The sequence below is a fragment of the Lampris incognitus genome, chromosome 2 (genome assembly GCF_029633865.1).
Source record: "Lampris incognitus isolate fLamInc1 chromosome 2, fLamInc1.hap2, whole genome shotgun sequence".
NCBI classification, from domain to species: Eukaryota; Metazoa; Chordata; class Actinopteri; order Lampriformes; family Lampridae; genus Lampris; species Lampris incognitus.
In genome coordinates this window covers 139,425,391-139,446,038 of record NC_079212.1, presented here as the reverse complement: position 1 = coordinate 139,446,038, position 20,648 = coordinate 139,425,391, and the positions used below count along the sequence as shown (strand labels likewise).

General features: G+C 47.7%; 1 protein-coding gene across 1 annotated transcript in view; it reads left to right on the top strand.

Annotated features, from left to right (window-relative positions):
• The window catches only part of LOC130106816 (sortilin-like), a 33,566-nt gene extending 13,287 nt beyond the window's left edge, over positions 1–20,279 (top strand). The window contains exons 2-20 of the mRNA XM_056273073.1: positions 1,320–1,382; positions 2,210–2,283; positions 2,402–2,504; positions 3,895–4,056; positions 4,422–4,495; positions 7,860–7,909; positions 8,016–8,143; positions 10,067–10,211; positions 10,577–10,732; positions 11,779–11,891; positions 12,027–12,129; positions 13,222–13,390; positions 15,875–16,059; positions 16,178–16,367; positions 17,083–17,199; positions 17,814–17,922; positions 18,110–18,222; positions 18,340–18,466; positions 18,589–20,279. Of these exons, the coding sequence (XP_056129048.1) occupies positions 1,320–1,382; positions 2,210–2,283; positions 2,402–2,504; positions 3,895–4,056; positions 4,422–4,495; positions 7,860–7,909; positions 8,016–8,143; positions 10,067–10,211; positions 10,577–10,732; positions 11,779–11,891; positions 12,027–12,129; positions 13,222–13,390; positions 15,875–16,059; positions 16,178–16,367; positions 17,083–17,199; positions 17,814–17,922; positions 18,110–18,222; positions 18,340–18,466; positions 18,589–18,603 (2,196 nt within the window). The 3' untranslated portion in view covers positions 18,604–20,279. The remainder of the gene's footprint in view (positions 1–1,319; positions 1,383–2,209; positions 2,284–2,401; positions 2,505–3,894; positions 4,057–4,421; positions 4,496–7,859; positions 7,910–8,015; positions 8,144–10,066; positions 10,212–10,576; positions 10,733–11,778; positions 11,892–12,026; positions 12,130–13,221; positions 13,391–15,874; positions 16,060–16,177; positions 16,368–17,082; positions 17,200–17,813; positions 17,923–18,109; positions 18,223–18,339; positions 18,467–18,588) is intronic.
• Positions 20,280–20,648: the final 369 nt, after the last annotated feature.

The window sequence follows — 20,648 nt, the reverse complement described above, 5'->3', positions numbered from 1 at the left end:
TTTGTTTGTTTGTTTGTTTGTTTGTTTGTTTGTTTGTTTGTTTTAATCCACTTCTACCGAGTGTCCGCAACACTTGATAGTCGGCTTGGTTGACCCCGTGGTTTTAAAAATCAACTTTCGGTTACTTTAAATGACGATAGTAAACTTTAAAATAAAATTTAAAAAAATTTAATAATAAAATAAAATAGATAATGATAACTAAATAACAAATAAATAAATATAAATAAATATTAAAAATATAAATAAATATTAGAAATATAAACATAATATAAATAAATATATAAAAATATTTTACAAAAATAAATATGATATAAATAAATATTAAAAATGTAAACATAATATAAATAAATATTACAAATATAAATATAATATAAAAAAATTATAAATACTCAAGTAAAATACGGCACCTTTCATACCTGCCACGCGGCTCAAAGCGCTTTACTTCAGTAACACGCAGGCCAATAAAACAGTCACAAGCGGAGGACAGGAAAAACACAACAAAGACTCGGTTCAGAAGTGATTTACGGAAAGAATAGTGGGGGAAAAAAAGCATTTAAATGAAATTAAAAATGAATTATCGTGCTGTGTTCCCTTTTATCTTTTTTCCTTTTTCCCCCACATGCACTTAACTTGTACATATCTCAAGAAGAGGCTCAGCGGCCCTGTGTGTGTCCATGTGTGTGTTTTTCTGTGCGTGTGCGCGTGTGCGTGTGTCTGTGTGTGTTCTCAGGACATCGGTTGTTGTTTTGTCCGCTGGCCTGATCCCTGCCCTGTCGTGTCAGCCGTGCAGGAATGTAGGTCACACACGCACTGAGTGCATCCAAATGGCCGAGTTACTTCGGACAGTCTGGACAGCGCACTCTTTCCCCTCGGCTCTGGCCTATGTGTGGGCATGGAAGTTACCATGTGGGGTCCACATAACCCCTGTGCACACCTATTTGGTGTAAACCCCTAAAACCAGCCTCCGTGGGCTTGTGTGTGTGTGTGTGTGTGTGTGTGTGTGTGTGTGTGTGTGTGTGTGTGTGTGTGTGTGTGTGTGCTTGTTTGTTTGTGCGGTGAGTGTAGCTCGTGTGTTTTCGCTTCAGTGCCCTGCCATTAAACCTGTTATTCCACCAAGCCGACAGACTCCCAAATAACAACCCCGCCCCCCCTCCTCCCCCCCGGTCTTCTTTCCATATAAATCAAATCAGCCCCGTGTGTCTGATAGAAAGGCCTAGTACTTCATATTTCATCAGGATGACTTAAATAATCACCCCATGTTTTTCCATCTTTCCCCCCCTATTTTTTTATTTTTGTTTTTCTCCTCGGTACCCTTACAGTTCTCCTTCAGTGTGGGAAACATGGGTCTCCTATCCCTGGCCTGGGTTGCAGATGGAGTTGGGGTGAGTTTGTTTTTGTGTGTATGTATATTTGTGTGTGTGTGTGTGTGGGTGTGTACCATGTTTTTCTATCCTAATGGGGACATTTGCTCCCCATTAGGATAGAAAAACCAGAAACCACCTACCTTGTGGGGCCATTTTATGGGGCCCCACAAGTAAAAGAGTTTATTTTAGGGTTAAGGTTAGGGTAAGGTTAGGGTAAGGGTAAGGTTAGGGTAAGGGTTAGGGTTAGGCATGTAGTTTGTGTGGTTAAGGTTAGGGTTAAGGGCTAGGAAACGAATATAGTCAATGAGGGGGGCCCCACAAGTATAGATTTGTGTGTGTGTGTGTGTGTGTGTGTGTGTGTGTACCATGTTTTTCTATCCTAATGGGGACATTTGCTCCCCATTAGGATAGAAAAACCAGAAACCACCTACCTTGTGGGGCCATTTTATGGGGCCCCACAAGTAAAAGTTTATTTTAGGGTAAGGTTAGGGTTAAGGTTAGGGTAAGGGTAAGGGTAAGGTTAGGGTAAGGGTAAGGTTAGGGTTAAGGTTAGGGTAAGGGTAAGGGTAAGGTTAGGGTTAAGGTTAGGGTAAGGGTAAGGGTAAGGTTAGGGTAAGGGTAAGGGTTAGGCATGTAGTTTGTGTGGTTAAGGTTAGGGTTAAGGGCTAGGAAACGAATATAGTCAATGAGGGGGCCCCACAAGTATAGATTTGTGTGTGTGTGTGTGTGTGTGTGTGTGTGTGTGTGTGTGTGTAGTAATGGAAAAAAGAAGAAGAGATAAACAACCCTAGGGTAAAGAGAGAGAGAAAAACAGACTCGTCCATAATGACTGGTCTTCCTCTCAGGTGCTGTTGGCTCTGACGACATTTCAGGTGCCGGTGTTCATGATGCACTTCGGCCAGTCTGCTCTCTACAGGAGGTGAGACACACCCAGCCACCCCCGCCCACGGAGGTGTCTGGCGGCAGCTCGTATGAAAACGGGCCGATGTATTCCTTTCAATGTCCATCACTTAACTGCGATCTCGTTTGCATGTCAGTGAAGACTACGGGAAGACGTTCCAGGACGTGACTTACCTGATCAACCACACCTTCATCCAGGTGGAGTTCGGCATCGCCATCAGCCCCGACCACTCTGGCAAGGTTAGCTGGCAAGGCCAAAAAAAAAAAAAAGATGAAAATAAAAATGCCAGAATGTGTTTTTTTCCGAACTCTCGGTGCAAAAGAAGACACGACCTCCGCACACTGCACACAAGCACACCCCTCCGTTTAACTTTGTGGGCCAATCCGTGCGGACGGATGATTGAAACGGCGGTTCACATCACAATCACTCATTTGGCAGACGCCTTTATCCAAAGCAGCTTACGAGGGAGTCAGAAATTAGCAGAAGGAAACGAACGTAGGCAACTGGCATAGGGAGCTATGGAGTAACGGCGTCATAGCCAAGAGCGCGTACGAAATCCAGATGTGAAGCCTACGTGTGGCGTGGAGACGGAGGCAAGCGTACAAAAGGAAAAATCAAGTGCTAAACACTGAAAAGCAAACAAACAAGAAACAGTGAGGCAAGAGAGTGCTGGTAGGGAAGGGCTTTAGAGCGGACACCAGAGAATGATGTATAATATAATATCCATCCATCCATCCAAACCGCTTATCCTGCTAATATAATGTAATATAACATGATATAAATAATATAATACAATATGATATAATGTAATATAACATGATATAATATAATACAATATGATATAATGTAATATAACATGATATAATATAATACAATATGATATAATGTAATATAACATAACAATATAACATAATATAATATAATATAATATAGGTGGCACAATGGTTAGTGCAGTCATCTCACAGCAAGAAGGTCCTGGGTTCAAGCCCCGGGGTAGTCCAACCTCAGGGGTCATCCCGGGTCGTCCTCTGTGTGGAGTTTACACGTTCTCCCCGTTTCCTCCCACAGTCCAAAGACATGTAGGTCAGGTGACTCCTGTGATGGACCGGCGGCCTGTCCAGGGTGTCTCCCCGCCTGCCGCCCAGTGGCTGCTGGGATAGGCTCCAGCATCCCTGCGACCCTGAGAGCAGGATAAGCGGTTTGGATAATGGCTGGATGGATGGATGATATAATATGGTGCAGCAGTGGCAGTCAGCATCAGGTCACAGGTAAACACACCTGAACCCAGAGGTCATGGAAGGGTTAAGGTAGGCCTTAAAGAGGAAAGTTTTGAGGTTTTTCTTGAAGGAAGGAAGTGAGTCAGTAGTTCTGATGGAGACCGGGAGGTCATTCCGCCATTTTGGGGCCAGGCGAGAGAGAATTCGAGATGTAGAGCTTGACGTCTTAGTAGATGGGACAGATAGTAGGCTAGTGGAGGCCGAGCCAAGAGCTTGGCGAGGAGTGTTCAAGCTGATTCAGGACTGCGGGTAACCAGGGGCAGATCCACGACGAGGTTTTGAACTTTAGTAGTTGGTATCCGAGGGCATCAACTGGGTATCTCCCCCCCCCCCCCCCGTATTCGCTTTTTAGGTGATCTTGACCGGTGATCTCCCCGAAAAAGGCGGATCTCGTCTGTTTCGCTCTCAGGACTTTGGCCGGAGCTTTGTCCCCACCGACCTGCCCTTCGAGCCGCTGGTTCAGGTTCTTTACAACCCCGGAAACTGCAGCACACTGCTGACTCTCAGCGTCAAGGTAGTCCTCCTTCCTCATCGTGCCCAAATCCCAAACACGCTCCAGAAACCACAACACATCACACCCTAATCTTTTTTATCTTCTGTCAGAGTTGCTGTTTTTGTCAGTTTGTTTGTTTAGGGGTCAGGGTTTGTTTGTTTGTTTGTTTGTTTGAGTTCTTTTTGACATTTATGCACATTTGTTCAGTTTTATCACTGTGTAAACTAAGCAAGCCTAAACTAATCTAGGCTAAACCAAGCAAGATAAACTAAGATACTCTCAACTGTCCACATTCCAAGCTCGAACACTAATTTAACCCTCACGTTGTCCTAACCTTATCAGCTCCTCTGAGTTGTCCCCTTTCCAACGTCTCCACTGTTTTGCAGTTCGACCTGTGGCTGTCGGAGGACTTTGGCGCCACCTGGAGGAGGATTCACGACAGTGTGTGTACGATCAAATGGTGAGATTTTTTTTCCATTTTCATTTTAATCTCGTCGCAGTCGTATGAAAAAATATTGATGTTTTTTTTTTGTTTTGTTTTTTTCACTGACATTCTTAAATTATTTGGTGTGGTCTACGGTCTTGTGTCTGATCCATTTCCTGTTTTTTCACACTGGTCACGCGCAGTGGTGGAATGTAACTAAGTAGATTTACTCAAGTACTGTACTTAAGTACAAATTTGATGTATTTGTACTTTACTTTACTTGAGTGTTTCCATTTTATGCACCTTTATACTTCCACTGCCCTACATTTCAGAGGCAAATATTGTAATTTCTACTCCCCTACATTTGTCTGAAAGCTTTAGTTACTAGTTACTTTTCAGATTACACTTTTTCATATCCTCCCTGTCTAATGAAAACCATGTATCTCCAAATTTGGTTATTTTGAATTTGATTTTTTTTCTCACACGCTGACTGAAGCGTTGTGTTCCTTTATGGGTTGAGCAACTTCTCCTACTTCTTAATTAATACGTTTTTTTAAAAACCCTCGTGGATTAGTGGCATGGTCAAAAAGCTGAAAACAGGGCTGTTTTTATGAGCTCGTGAGAAGTTGACTTTTTTGGAGATGCGTGGTTCTCACGGCACAGCGGTGCTGCAAACATATGATGGTCTTACAGAAGATGACACGCTGCTGTGGGTTGAACGACCAAATAGCGTATAAAGTAGTTAAAATGAGCTCAACCTTAAACATCTACAGCAGTAAAATGCACATTAATGCAATATTAATGTAATATTAATCCAAAAGCCATCATATATAGTAGTACAGGGACCATTTCTCTGCAGAATGAGTACTTTTACTATTAATACCTTAAGTACATTCTGCTGATAATACTTTCATACTTTTACTCAAGTAAGGTTTTGAATGTAGGACCTTTACTTGTATCGGAGTATTTTTATAGTCTCTGTCTCTCTCTCTCTCTGTTTTTGCACAGTGTGTTATTGTGTATGAATGAATGAATGAATGAATGGATTTACTCATTTTAGTGTTGCACCTCATATGATGCCCCGCTCACATGGGTTTATAAAACAATACCACATCCCCTCGGTGCACGTGCCGAGCGTGCTGAAGCAGCGTGAGCAAGAATGGATGATGGGATTGAGATTATCTCCAAGTTAACCACTGCTGTTGATTTCTCACACGGATAAAAATAAGAAGGAAACTGTTAAAAGGGGACTCTACATACACACAAAGGCTGTTACTTCATATTAACATGCAGTGTTGCCTTCTTGCAGCGTTAAATACTGCTGCAACCTTTTATACCTCAGTCATCTGTGTTATTGGTTTAAACTCGGGTACACGTTTTTCTAACTGTCTTCCTCTACATGTGTTATTTTCACTCTCCCAGATAGATAGATAGATAGATAGATAGATAGATAGATAGATAGATAGATAGATAGATAGATAGATAGATAGATAGATAGATAGATAGATAGGTGGGTGGGTGGATGATAGATAGATAGATAGATAGATAGATAGATAGATAGATAGATAGATAGATAGATAGATAGATAGATAGATAGATAGATAGATAGATAGATAGATAGATAGATATAGATGGATAGCCGTGAGCCGGTACTGTCACACAGTAAGGCAGGGGAGAGAAAAGTAATGCAAAAGTAAATGAACAAATCTACATAATTATAATGGGAAATATGCAATGAAGAACTGCGGGCTAGCGTGGAGAAACCATACGAAACCACGTGGAGCACCAGTGAAGTGGCGCGTGCACGCATGCAGGGAAGAGGAGTGACGATGAATGAAATATCAAAATACTTCACATCTTATTGCAGGTATTAAAGCTATTGCACATACTGTCGAGATGATCTAGTGTAGAATAGAAGTTGTACAGTATGATGTGGCTAATAGGAGTTATGTGCTGAATAGCTGTGTATATATTACGCTACAGTAGGGTTCAAATGTGCACATCATGGTAAATAAGTGTATTACGGTACAGTGTAGTATAGAGAGGTGGGTGTAGCGTGTGGTGTAGTATCATATAGGATGCACAGTATGTCTTGACACAGTATTGTGTCAGTTGTTATTCCCTCTGTCTCTCCCAACCCGAGTAGAGGACTCAGGGCTGACTCTTTTTTTCTCTTCTTCTTCTCTGGACTGACGGAGTTCGCATGAGATTTGGATGTCAGCCTGCGGTTGCGAGCGCTGCATTGTGGGAAGGCTGAGATAATTGTGACCGCAGGCTGCCATTTAGACCCCAGCCTAAACTGACCGCAGGGACGGGGGGGGAGGGGGAGGGGGGAGGGGGAGCTAAGGCCTGCCGTCACTGCGAATCAACATTTTTATTCACCCCGACGCTCCTTGAAAACACAAAATCCTTACGTTATGAAACCGCTGGCACATCAAGAGGGGCTGAGGGTTTGGATCGAGATAACCCCCAGCCCCCCCCCACCCCCACCCCCCCACACAGAAATACTTCACACACTGTCTGCATGCCAACGCAGCCGTTATCTCTGAGCGGTACACGCTCCAAAACCCGCATTTTGGGTTTGACCTCAAACAGCTTTCAGCTGTCCCAACACATGAACAACGCTGTCAGTTTCATTTTTCTTTTTTTTTCTTTTTTTCTTTTTTGGGATTCCCCCCCCCCCCACCTTTTTTTTTCTCCCCAGTTGTAGCCGGCCAATTACCCCACCCTTCGCTGCTCCACCCCCCTCTGCCGATCCGGGGAGGGCCTGCAGACTACCACGTGCCTCCTCCCATACACGTGGAGTCGCCAGCCGCTTCTTTTCACCTGGCAGTGAGGAGTTTCACCAGGGGGACGTAGCGCGTGGGGGGGATCACGCTATTCCCCCCCAGTCCCCACCCCCGAACAAGCGCCCCCGACCGACCAGAGGAGGCGCTAGTGCAGCGACCAGGACACATAGTACACACGTCCGGCTTCCCACCCGCAGACACGGCCTGTAGGGACTCCCGACCAAGCCGGAGGTAACACGGGGATTCGAACCGGCGATCCCCGTGTTGGTAGGCAACGGCAGTTTGATTTTTCTGCCTTTGTGTTTCAGTTGTTTATTTTCTTCTTTCTCTCTCTCTCTCTCTGTCTGTCTCTCTCTCGTTCTGTCTGTCTGTCTGTCTGTCTGTCTGTCTGTCTGTCTGTCTGTCTGTCTGTCTGTCTGTCTGTCTGTCTGTCTGTCTGTCTGTCTGTCTGTCTGTCTGTCTGTCTCTCTCTCTGTCTGTCTGTCTGTCTGTCTGTCTGTCTGTCTGTCTGTCTGTCTGTCTGTCTGTCTCTCTCTCTCTCTCTCTCTCTCTGTCTGTCTGTCTGTCTGTCTGTCTGTCTGTCTGTCTCTCGCTCTCTCACATTCACACAGGGGTCCTAAGAACAGCATCTACCTAACCACCAACTCCAACGGATCGTGCCGTAAGTGATTGACAGTGCAAATACACCCGCCGCTGCATCTTTACACTGTTGTATATGGTTCACCCCCCCTCCCCCCCATCCCAAACCCCCACCTTCTCTGTCTCAGATGACAAAGGGATGCTGGAGTTGAAGAGGACGCTGGACTACGGGAGGAGCTTTCAGACCATTGCCACAAGAGTCTTCTCCTTCGTCCTGGGGGGGCGCTTCCTCTTTGCTTCCATCATGACTGGAACGGTACTTGTTTGTATGTGTTCATTCGTATGACTGAACCCCGGAAAGTTGAACCGGTTCATCTGGACACAGCGGTTATCAGAGGTGTAAAAACCAGGTCCAGAAAGTAAAAGTCCAAACCATGTATTTGCTCCACTCATGCACACTACGCCAGCAGAGTCTAGCCAACACCACTCCTCAGCTGGGGAGGGGGAACTAGCTGATGAAATCAGCCGGGTTCAGTAACGTGGTTGGAGCAAATACACGGTGTGGACATTTACTTTCTGGACCCGGTTTTTACACCTCTGGCGGTTATTGGTAGAAACGTTTCGTCGCTCCTCCAAGTGACCTCTTCAGTCTCGGCTGACTGCAGGTATCCCCACCCTATGGCCCCATCCTTGATAGGGAGGAACGCTGGTTTGAACGGGGAGTCAAAGAGGCCGTCTATGTGTCTATGTGAAGAGGGAACAACCATCCCTGAACTGGGGGGGGGGGGGAGTACATGTGCCTCCACCTTACAATGCTGTGATTGCAAATATTCCCAGATCCTCTGTGTATTGTATTGCCGTTGAAAAGTCACGGCGGTTTGCAAATGAAACCGACCGTTGGTTTGGGTCGTTAAGCCACTGTGTTGTTAATAAGGGTGGGACACCTGCAGTCAGGTGAGACTGAAGAGGCCACTCAGATGAGTGATGACGCGTATCTGTCGATAAAACGTTGTGTCCAGGTGAACTGGTTCAACCCTCTGTGGTTTCCTGACCTGGATTACTGAGCGTGCATCAAGACATGTTTGTGGATCCTCAACATCATCCTCTTGGTTTAACTGACTGATGCCCTTAATGGCACTAGTATATACACTGACATTTATGACCCCTTCAAGATCCACCGGGAATAAAACAGGGTCGCCTGTGGTGTTCGGTCAGCACCCCCCCCCCCACCACCACCACCATCACCACCGCGACATGCTAAGATGTGGGAGTACATGTTGGTAAAGGACTTTTATGAGCTTCGTCTGACATATCTGCTGGCCACGGCTCCTCAGTGCGGATGCTACCTGTTTTATTCTTCCATACTTAGCTGCTACCGAGATGATGTAAAATGCTATGTCCCGAATCAATTTTTATCGTGAAAGTCCTACCTAAACAGTAATCACTCAAATAAACAAGCGCGAAAGTGTTCGTGGTTTAAATATTCATGGATAAGATGGGCTTTTAAAAAAAAACACACACCAGCAATATGAAGTGTCTACAAAGATGTATGGTTGCATGTAAACTTAAGCATAACAGCTCTATGAGACATACTAACGGAGTTCTCCATCGGCTGTAGTACGGGGAGAACGCGCAAACTCCACGCAGAGGACGACCCGGGACGGCCCCCAAGGTTGGACGACCCTGGGGCTCGAACCCAGGACCTTCTTGCTGTGAGGCGACCGTGCTAACCACTGCACCTCCCGGGTCGTCCTCTGTGTGGAGTTTGCATGTTCTCCCCGTGTCTGCGTGGGGCTTCCTCCCACAGTCCAAAGACATGTAGGTCAGGTGACTCGGTCGTACTAAATTGTCCCTAGGTGTGTGTGTGTGTGTGTGTGTGTGTGTGTGTGAGTGTGTAGGCCCTGTGATGGCCTGGCGGCCTGTCCAGGGTGTCTCCCCGCCTGCCGCCCAGTGACCGCTGGGATAGGCTCCAGCATCCCGCCACCCTGAGAGCAGGATAAGCGGTTTGGATGACGGATGGGTGGATGTAGTATGGGGGCCGGCACTCTCCTGTGCCCCTCCCTTATTTATTCATTTTATTTGTACTCAAGTAAATTATTAATAAAGTAGCAGTACTTTGACTTCAGTGGGGATTTTCAGTACTCTTTCCACCTCTGCTATACACATATCTACTATAGTGCATGTGCTGGTCTAACATATGGGTTGTGTGTCTGTGTACATGTGTGTGACGGTATGGTAGGGCACAGAGCGTAGGATCCATGTGTCAGTGGATGGAGGTGAGGTGTGGAACTTGGCCCAGCTTCCCTCGGTCAACCACGAGCAATTCTACTCCATCCTGACGGCCAACCAGGACATGGTCTTTATGCACGTTGATGATCCAGGAGGTGAGAACCGACTGTTGTCGGTTGTTGGGGGGGGGGGGGCACTGATGATTGTAATGCTAACTGACACACGCATATGCATGTCACAAGGGAGCTATTGTTAAAAGCAATGTGGCACATTGGATAGGAAGACTGGCCTTCTCTTGGAAGACCTGGTTCAAAGTCCACTACTTGGTGAGCATCCGCCACCTTATTTGAGTGTCTTTGAACGAGATGCTGAACGCCCATCAGCGCCGAAGGTGTAGCTCTGTACCTGCGTTGCTAATGTACAATGATAATTGACATAGCTATACCATTACACACTATAATATCCGGATCAGTGCTTCCATAAACCTGGGTGGAGGTAACCTGTGTGATTTGTTGAGCAGACTCCGGAGTTGGAACCATTTATGTGTCAGACGACAGAGGGACCGTGTTCTCCAAGTCTCTGGAGCGCCATCTCTACACCCCCACAGGAAGCGACACTGACTTCACCAGCATCGCTTCCCTCCGAGGAGTCCACATGACCAGCGTACTCACAGAGGGTGGGTCGGCACACGCTGCCGAACACACTGGGAAGACTGGTATCTTCTAACCTAAGCCCTGGTTTCTTACCGTTTGGGCCCAAGCTGAGCAGTGGGTTTGCAGTCTGTTAAAGTGGTTTAGTGTTTAGCGAGCTGACTAACGCACACCAAGCTGCAGCGTAACCCTTCGCCAAATAACGTCCAATAAAATAGCTCTTGGCATCCGATGGATCAGAATGTGTGAAAGGTGTTGGAAAACATCTTTCATTATCCCTCCATCCATCCATCCATCCATCCATTGTCCAATCCGCTTCTCCTGCTCTCAGGGTGGCGGGGATGCTGGAGCCTATCCCAGCAGTCACCGGGGGGCAGGCGGGGAGACACCCTGGACAGGCCGCCAGGCCGTCACAGGGCAGGGCACCTTCCATTATGGAAAGACGGTTCCGGTGGTCAGTTGGTGGACCTTCCCCCCCCCCCCCCCCGTTTCTCTGCCACTCTCTCACGCCTCCCCTGAAGTCTTGCTGCTACAACTCACTGTTCGCAAGATTACAGAGCGGGACCTCTGGTCCGGGTTAGAAATGGATGGGCGTCTATAAAATTCCCCGACTGAAATTATGGCCAAGGCTCTGCGGACTTCTTTTATAACATTCGGAGCCTGTTAGTGATAAAAAACGGGTTCTTTTAGTGGAGGTTATTTGGCGCGGCATCACACTGAAGCTTGGCGCGTCGAGGTCGGCTGACGCTGGCTTGCCCAATACTGAATCCCTTTAAAAGATTCTGGTAACTGCAGCACAGTTTGTCACCTAACGCTAGGACAATAGGGCTTAGGTTGAAAAGCACCAGACTTTTCCCCTCAGCGTCCCTCGGGGGACATGTTTGACTCTTTACTGTCGGCAGATGGATGTCATTATGCTCTGCGTCGGTATCAAAGAGGTTGTATGAACGGATTCTGAATCGCCACCGAGCCAAGTTTGGGTTTTATACCCCGCGGTAATTAATCGTGCTCACCAGAGCGCTCGCTTCTCTTCGAGGGAAAGCTGCTGACGCTTTGTCGTTTCGCTGTGTAGACGGCACGGTCGAGACGGTGATCACCTTTGACCAGGGAGCAAAGTGGCAGACCCTGCACAGGGTACAGAACAGCCGCTGCGACACCGAGACAACCACCAACAGACCTGACAGAGTGAGAGACACACACACACACACACACACACACAAACACACGTACCGTTACACAGGACCTGATGTGACAAACACACACGGATGCACTTTTGCAGCGGTGCTATAGTAAGTGTGCGCTTTCACCCTTTGTTTACAGTGCAGACTTCATGTCCACGCCTCCTACAGCACCACAATGAACTTGAACGTCCCGATGCTGCCTCTCTCTCAGCTCAGCGCTGTTGGTCTGATCTTAGCTCATGGTAAGATGCACACACACACACACACACACACACACACACACACACACACACACACACACACACACACACACACACACACACCATGTTATCCTATACTTGTGGGGACCCCCCTCATTGACTACATTCATTCCTAGCCCTTAACCCCAACCTTAACCATCATAACCACATGCCTAACCTCAACCCTTACCCTTACCCTGGCCTCAGCCTTATCCTAACCTTAACCCTAAACCCAAATCCTCACCCTAAAATGGATATTTTCCTCATGGGGACCCATAAAATGGCCCCACAAGGAAGATGGTTTCAGGTTTTTCTATCCTGATGGGGACCAAATGTCCCCATTAGGATAGAAAAACCTGGTATATACACACACACACACACACACCATGTTATCCTATACTTGTGGGGACCCCCCCTCATTGACTACATTCATTCCTAGCCCTTAACCCCAACCTTAACCACATGCCTAACCTCAACCCTTACCCTGGCCTCAGCCTTATCCTAACCTTAACCCTAAACCCAAATCCTCACCCTAAAATGGATATTTTCCTCATGGGGAACCATAAAATGGCCCCACAAGGAAGATGGATGTCCCCATTAGGATAGAAAAACCTGGTATACACACACACACACACACACCATGTCACCCTATACTTGTGGGGACCCCCCTCATTGACTACTTACACTTCCTAGACCTTAACCCTAATCTTAATCACACATACTACATGCCTAACCCTTACCCTAACCTTACCCTAACCCTAATTCTGACCTTAACCTTAAAACCAAGTCCTAACCCTAAAATAGACCCTTTTACTTGTGAGGCCCCATAAAATGGCCCTACAAGTTAGGTGGTTTCTGGTTTTTCTGTACTAATGGGGACATTTGGTCCCCATTAGGATAGTTAAACATGGTACGCACACACTCACACACACACACACACACATAATAACATGTTCAAAGATCATTTTACACCCATACACAGTCTGAAAATGTAGGCTTTTTTATGTCCTTATCCTTCTCTCTCTCTCTCTCTCTCTCTCTCTCTCTCTCTCTCTCTCTCTCTCTCTCTCTCTCTGTCTGTCTGTCTGTCTCCAGGCAGTGTTGGAGACCCTGAGTCAGTGCTCTTCCCTGATGTGTACGTGTCTGATGACGGCGGCTACTCCTGGCTGCTGGCCCTCAGGGGCCCTCATCACTACGCAATCCTGGAGTCTGGAGGCTTGCTGGTGGCAGTAGAACACACCAATTCACCCGTCCATCAGATTAAGTGAGGCGCAAGGGAGTCAGGGTGGTTCCTTCTGGGGTTCGTCTGGCTAACCACAAACTCCTGTCGGGATCACAGGAAATTTTTTTTTTAACAACCCGGGTCTTATTTTTGTAGTCCCGGCCATTGTGCATATCAGGTATGAGATCATTTTACTCGCCGGCTTTATTTTGGAGATTTTGGACGTGGGACCACTGTTAGATGCAGCTCTACAACAGCGTCTTACGCGAGCGTTAAACCTGTCCCTTTCAACCAAAAAAGTCAACAACAAGAAACCCTGTGCTTCAGCTGAAGTGTCTACCTCGTGTCCCGTTACCTATGACCATCTCAGGGAATGCTGGTAAGTGAGCTGGATGCTCATTCCTGCAAGCTGAGCTCAGCGGCGCCATCAGCTGTTGTTGACAACTTCGGACAGTCTTGGTAATAACTTGACTTGCACTACTTCCAAGTACGTGGGCTGGGTTAAGTTTGACTTTTTGGAAAATTTCTGACACTTGTTGCCTCATAAACTGCTGTCTTTACAGTCGTGTCCAGCTGTGGTCCCGTCTCCAAAATCTCCAGAATAAACCTAGCGAGTAAAATGATCTCATAATCAATATGCATGGTGGCAAAAAATTACGAAAACGAGGGGCGTCCGGGTGGCGTGGCGGTCTATTCCGTTGCCTCCCAACACAGGGGGTCTCTGGTTCGAATCCCTGTGTTACCTGTGGCTCGGTCGGGCCTCCCTGCAGACACAATTGGCCGTGTCTGCGGGTGGGAAGCCGGATGTGAGTTATGTGTCCTGGTTGCTGCACTAGTGCCTCCTCTGGTCATTTGGGGCACCTTTTTGGGGGGGGGGGGGATAGTGTGGAAAACATTGGCCGTGGCCTACGGCGCGCGCTGGACGTATCAAACGGTGCCTGGCAGCAGAAGCAGACCGTTACGAACGCTCCAGACTCGCCAGGCGGGACGGGATGTGCTCGCTCTCTTTCCAGATAGAGGGAACGAGATGTCCTTTTTACACGCTGTAAAAAATTTTAAAAAAAACAAGTTCAGCAAAACTGAAAGAATCCCCCTTCCCCCCCCCCCCCCACGTTGCTTCAGTCTCAGGGAAGAGTCAAGTTCAAGTTCATGTTTTGAAGCTCGGGTTTTGTTTGCCACATATGCGCGCGGCGAAACGCATGTTGGCCCGCCCGCGCGCCACTTGACCGCGCGGGCGGGCCAACGCAGTGAATAAATCATAAACACAACACGCTGGCGCAGCGGTTAGCACGGTCAGCTCACAGCAAGAAGGCCCTGGGTTCGAGCCCCCGGGGTAGTCCAACCTTGGGAGGTCGTCCCGGGTCGTCCTCGGTGTGGAGTTTGCGTGTTCTCCCCGTGTCTGCGTGGGTTTCCTCCGGGGGATCCGGTTTCCCCCTGCAGTCCAAAGACATGTAGGTCAGGTGACTCGGTCGTACTAAATTGTTCCTAGGTGTATGTGTGTGTGTGTGGGGGGGCTGTGAAGGCCTGGCGGCCTGTCCAGGGTGTCTCCCCGCCTGCCGCCCAATGACTGCTGGGATAGGCTCCAGCATCCCATCGACCCTGAGAGCAGGATAAGTGGGTTGGATGATGGATGGATGGATGGATGAATGGATGGATGGATGGATGGATGGATAGATGGATGGATGGATGGATAGATGGGTGGATGGATGGATGAATGGATGGATGGATGGATGAATGGATGGATGGATGGATGGATGGATGGATGGATGGATGGATGGATGGATGGATGGATGAATGGATGGATGGATGGATGGATGGATGGATGGATGGATGGATGGATGGATGGATGGATAGATGGATGGATAGATGGATGGATGGATGGATGGATGGATGGATAGATGGATAGATAGATGGATAGATAGATGTACAAATACAACAGAAATGATGCAAGATGCCGGAGTAAAACTGCAATGCCCTGTGTTGTGCGTTATTCAAAATCTACCTATAATAATGTTAGATATAAAATGAAAAAAAGCTTTTTTTTAATTTTTTTCCCCTTGTAGTTATCCTTAACCTGCCATACCACGGTAAGGGGGCAGTTAAACATCTAACAGCTGGACTAGGCCGCACCACATTTTTCCCCTGTACTCATTTTTCTCTCTCTCTGTTTTGGAACTTTTGAAACAATTTCCAACCGATGTTAAAAATGAATTGGGATGTTTTTTAACATCAGTAGAGTTTTACGCTCTGGGACGGTGGTGTTTTAGTGTTATGACTCTCTGCTTCGTTCAGTCGGCGTGAGAGCCGCTCTGTCAGAATTTAAACTGAGGCACGAGAGGTGAAATATTTCATTCCTTGGTACGATCTTGGTAAGGACCACACTGATCATTGTCACTTCATGTGTTTTTCTGCTGATGCACACACACACACACACACACACACACACACACACACACACACACACACACACACACACACACACACACACACACACACACACACACACACACACACACACACACACAGGTTTTCAACAGACGAGGGCCAGTGCTGGCACGTGTACAACTTCACCGATGACCCGCTTCACTTCAGCGGGATGGACAGCGAGCCAGGGGCCCGGTCCATGAACATCAGCCTCTGGGGCTACAGGAATGACCTGAGCAAATGGGTGGTGATCACCATCGACTTCAGGCAGTTGCTGAGCAGAGTCTGTAAGTGTGTGTGTGTGTGTGTGTGTTGGGGTGTGTGTGTGTGATGTGCTTGGGGGTTATGTCAAGGGTGTGCGGCATTTCCGTGTTGGACTCTGTGTGTGTGTGTGTGTGTGTGCAGGTGGTGAGGGGGATTATGTGCAGTGGCTGGCCCATTCTGAGGACCCCGGTAATCCCGGTGACGGCTGTATTCTCGGTTATAAGGAGCGTTTCTTACGCCTGAGAAAAAACTCGGTCTGCTGGAACGGGAGAGACTATGTCATCACCAAGCAGTCAACGCCCTGCCTCTGCACCATGGAGGATTACCACTGGTATGACGTTATTTAGCCTTTCCGTCCTCTTGGACTCCATATCGTGTGCTATATATTTACTTTTTTATCATTTAACAGACACTTTACTCCAAAGCAGCTTACAAGCGAGTTAGCAATTATCAGCGAAATTCAAGTATTACCAAATGGCATCACAGAGCGCTAAAGTGGCGGCACGGTGGCGCAGTGGTTAGCGCTGTCGCCTCCCAGCGTGAAGGTCCTGGGTTCGAATCCCGGGGCTGTCCAACCTCGGGGGGTCACCCCAGGTCGTCCTCTGTGTGGAGTTTGCATGTTCTCCCCGTGTCGGTGGTGGGTTTTCTCCGGGTTCTCCGGTTTCCCCCACCATCAAAAAGACATGCACGTTAGGGTTAGTACTCCCGTCTGTGCCCCCGAGCAAGGCATGGCAAGACGGACTGGAGCTGGTCCCCGGGTGCTGCACGGCGGCTGCCCACTGCTCCTAGCTACACAGCTAGGATGGGTCAAAATGCAGAGAGGAATTTCCCTACGGGGATGAATAAAGCATCTCAAAATCAAAAAAAATCAAAATCAAAAGAAGGTTTAAGGCCCCTCTTCCCGGCACACATTCACACATGCCCACTCCTTCAACTGTAATATCTCCTCTCATCCCTCTCCCTTCGTCCCTCTGGGTACGTTAAGGCCAGAATGATATTAAATGGCATAGCTTCAGTTTTTCCTCTGGCTTTCTTTTTCTATTCAGCGACTTTGGGTACTATCGGTCGGAGAACAACTCCAAGTGTGTTGAGCAGGAGGAGCTGAAGGGCCGACCTCTGGAGCTCTGTTTGAACGGCACCACGGAGCAGTTGCAGACCAGTGGGTGAGGATCTCTTTGGTTTTATTGATTGGCTTTTTTCCCCAATTGTTGGCCAATTACCCCACTCTCCCGAGCCGTCCCAGTCGCTGCTCCACCCCCTCTTCCAACCAGGGGGGGAGGGGGCTGCAGACTACCACATGCCTCCTCTGATACATGTGGAGTCGCCAGCCGCTTCTTTTCACCTGACAGTGAGGAGTTTCGCCGGGGGGGGGGGGCGTAGCAGGTGGGAGGATCACACTATTCTCCCCCCAGTTCCCCCTCCTCCCCGAACAGGCGCCCCATCAACTAGAGGAGGCGCTAGTGCAGCGACCAGGACACATAACCACATCCGGCTTCCCACCCGCAGACACGGCCAGTTGTGTCTGTAGGGACACCTGATCAAGCCAGAGGTAACACGGGGATTCGAACCAACGATCCCCGTGTTGGTAAGGCAACGCAGTAGAACGCCACGCTACCCAGACGCTCCTCTCTTTGGTTTTATCCCCCAGCTTCTCCGCCCCCCCCCCCCCCCCAGGAACCATCACGTCCTCACCCTTTTATGTCTGACATTGTCTTGGTTCCCATCACGCTGCCTCGCCGCCTTTAATGCCTCTGTTGTCTGTACCTCTGCTGTGAAGCTACAGGAAGATTCCTGGAGACAAATGCGAGGGCGGATTCCAGCCCAAGAGGAAGGAAGTCGACCTGGGGAGAACATGCACCAGCAGCTTCCTCTATCCAAACGCCCTGGTCAGTTCTGAGCTCACGTCTCCAAGCGGGCACGAGTTAGAAGCTCATTAAAGAGAAGAAAAACACACCCATTTGTCCAAATCCTGTGTGTGTGTGTGTGTGTGGGGGGGGGGGGGGAGCAATGCTTAAGGAAGTTTTCTCATGTCTCATCCCTTTCTCTTTCCCTCATTTCCTTTTGCTCTTGTAGACTGACGAGGACTCCCCAAACGTCGCTCTTATAGTGATGGTTGTCATTGTGATCCTAATTATGACCGCCGTTGGAAGCGTTTGGCTGATTAAGAAATACGTCTGCGGAGGAAGGTTGGTTTACAGTGCTTCGTTTGCACACGCACACACACACCACACGCACACACACACCACACGCACACACAAAAATGTCCTTCTTCAAATCACCGTATTCGTTGGTTTCCTCCTCAGGTTTCTTGTGCACCGGTACTCTGTTATGAGGGATCATGTCGAGGCCAACCGGATAGAGGGAGTCGATGAGCCTGTCACACCATCCACAGAGACAGGGAAAACACAATTCCAATATGATTCAGATCAGGTATATATATATATATACTATATATATGTGTTACTTTTGGGAAACAAAATGTCCTAATTGTCATTATGACTTTGTGAATACCTACTCCGTATTTGTGTGTCTGTTTTTTCTGCCACTCTCAGGACCTTTTAGGCTAGGACAAAGAGTACCCACCAACCCACCAGGGCTCCTCAAGGTCAGATTACACAAGCCTGTCTTAAGACACGGTTGTCTGCAATCCCTGGGCACTCCTACTCTTCCAACACGCCAGTCAGCGTCCGCTTCCCGGTGCGTTCACATCTCGCCACGCCGCAAGTGGCTGAAGGACACCGCAACAGTGGACAACCCTTGCAATCTTTCCCTGTTGCAGTTGAGGCTTCTGCGGACGGAGAGCTCGTGGCCGGGGGGAGGAACCAACCCAGAGAACAACAGAAGAAAGCCCCCGGTGTCCCCGGAGAGCCTTTGTTGCGTCTGTCAAAAGGAGTTCGCTACAGACCATTGAGTCTGAATGGATGCCCTGACAGTCTTTTCACGCTGACCTGAGGAGAGATGACCTGTCATATCTTTTAGTTTGGTGCACGGTGGGAGCGTGATGCCGAGGCTACGACCCCCCCCCCCCCCCGGCCTGGGATTCTATACTGTTGAATTAGAAAATGACAACGCGGCTGTAAATGGGAGCCATCCTTATTCGAGGGAACCCCCTAGTGATAGAATGCAGAAAGCAAGCAATGAATGAATAATGTAGCTCAGTAATTTTCAAGTCGGCTGTCACATATATGCTTTTCCAACCGCCGTGTTTATGATAGCAAACGTGCAAGACTGCAAGACCCAACCCCAGTAAGACATATGATATGAACACGCTTTAAGAATTGCAACTTCAACCGATAAACAGCTTCTTCTTCTTCCCCCCCTGTGTGTGTGTGGTGGAGTTGAGAAACTCGAATTGTTGCCAAAGCACTTTCAATGTTTGAGTCTATTAAGCAGAGCTAAAACTTTAGTAAGCGAGCTTCCCACCAGCCCAGCGTAATATGAGAATGAAGAACAAAGTCACCCCGTCTCTTTACTTGAACTTTTACGTTTTGTACTAAGTAAAACCACACGCTTTGAAATAGCCACGATAGCAGACTGGCCTGTCTCGCTGACTCGCGGTGTCCATAGAGAGCAGAAACTTTATATTCGTTACGAGTAACGACTGTTTTTGTCCCCCCCCCCCCCCCAAGTAGACGCCGCATTTTTTCGCATAACTTGTTTTATGTATACACTGACATTAACTGTCTACCATTTCTATCTTATTTACAGTGTCATACCTACAACTCTGACACATGCAGGGTTTACGGCTAATACTTTATGTTCGGCAGAGGCAATAGCACCTCAGTGAATAAGCTATTGAAAAAAAATGGCCTAAAACACAGAGGGAATGTTCTCAAGGATTGTCTGATGGACCATGTCAAGTATAAAAGCATATTAATGAATGCCAGGGCTGAGCTTGATGCTTCTTTATCTACATTAGGACTGGTTGAGCGAGTTACATAATTTAATGATTTAATTTTTTTTGCACTGTATCTACAGATCTGTGAAAAGGTTTCTTTCCTTGCCTTTATTGTCGCTTAACGTTTGGGTCGATACATTTGGTCTCTGTACTATCTCGTTTGTCTTGATTATTTGTTAAGCTATAGCAAGCATATATCGAAATCATTTGCATACTAAAACTCTACTCTTGCACAAAAGCATTTTTATAACGCTTTTTTGTTGTTGCTTGTATCAATGGAAGAGATGACTCAGATATGTGTTTTATGTAAAATGATGTATTTGTATTCAATAAAACAATCAATACTCTAGAGTTTCTGTGTTGGAAAGGAATGCTCTGAATTGGTGAAACAACTGGTCGCGTGTGACTGTTAATTATGGTCAAATTGTTCCAACTGTGTGCTTGTCCTCTGTCTGGCGGAGGGGGGCGCCACAGTTTAACGTGGTTTCATTTCCGGAAGTTGTGGTCCAGACTTGACAAGGGAGTGAGACTAGTCTAAGGCCACGGGGCGCCCGGGTAGCGTAGCGGTCTATTCCGTTGCCTACCAACGCGGGATCGCCGGTTCGAATCCCCGTGTTACCCCCGGCATTGTCAGGCGTCCCTACAGATCCAACTGGCCGTGTCTGCGCGCGGGAAGTCGGATGTGGGTATGTGTCCTGGTCGCTGCACTGGCGC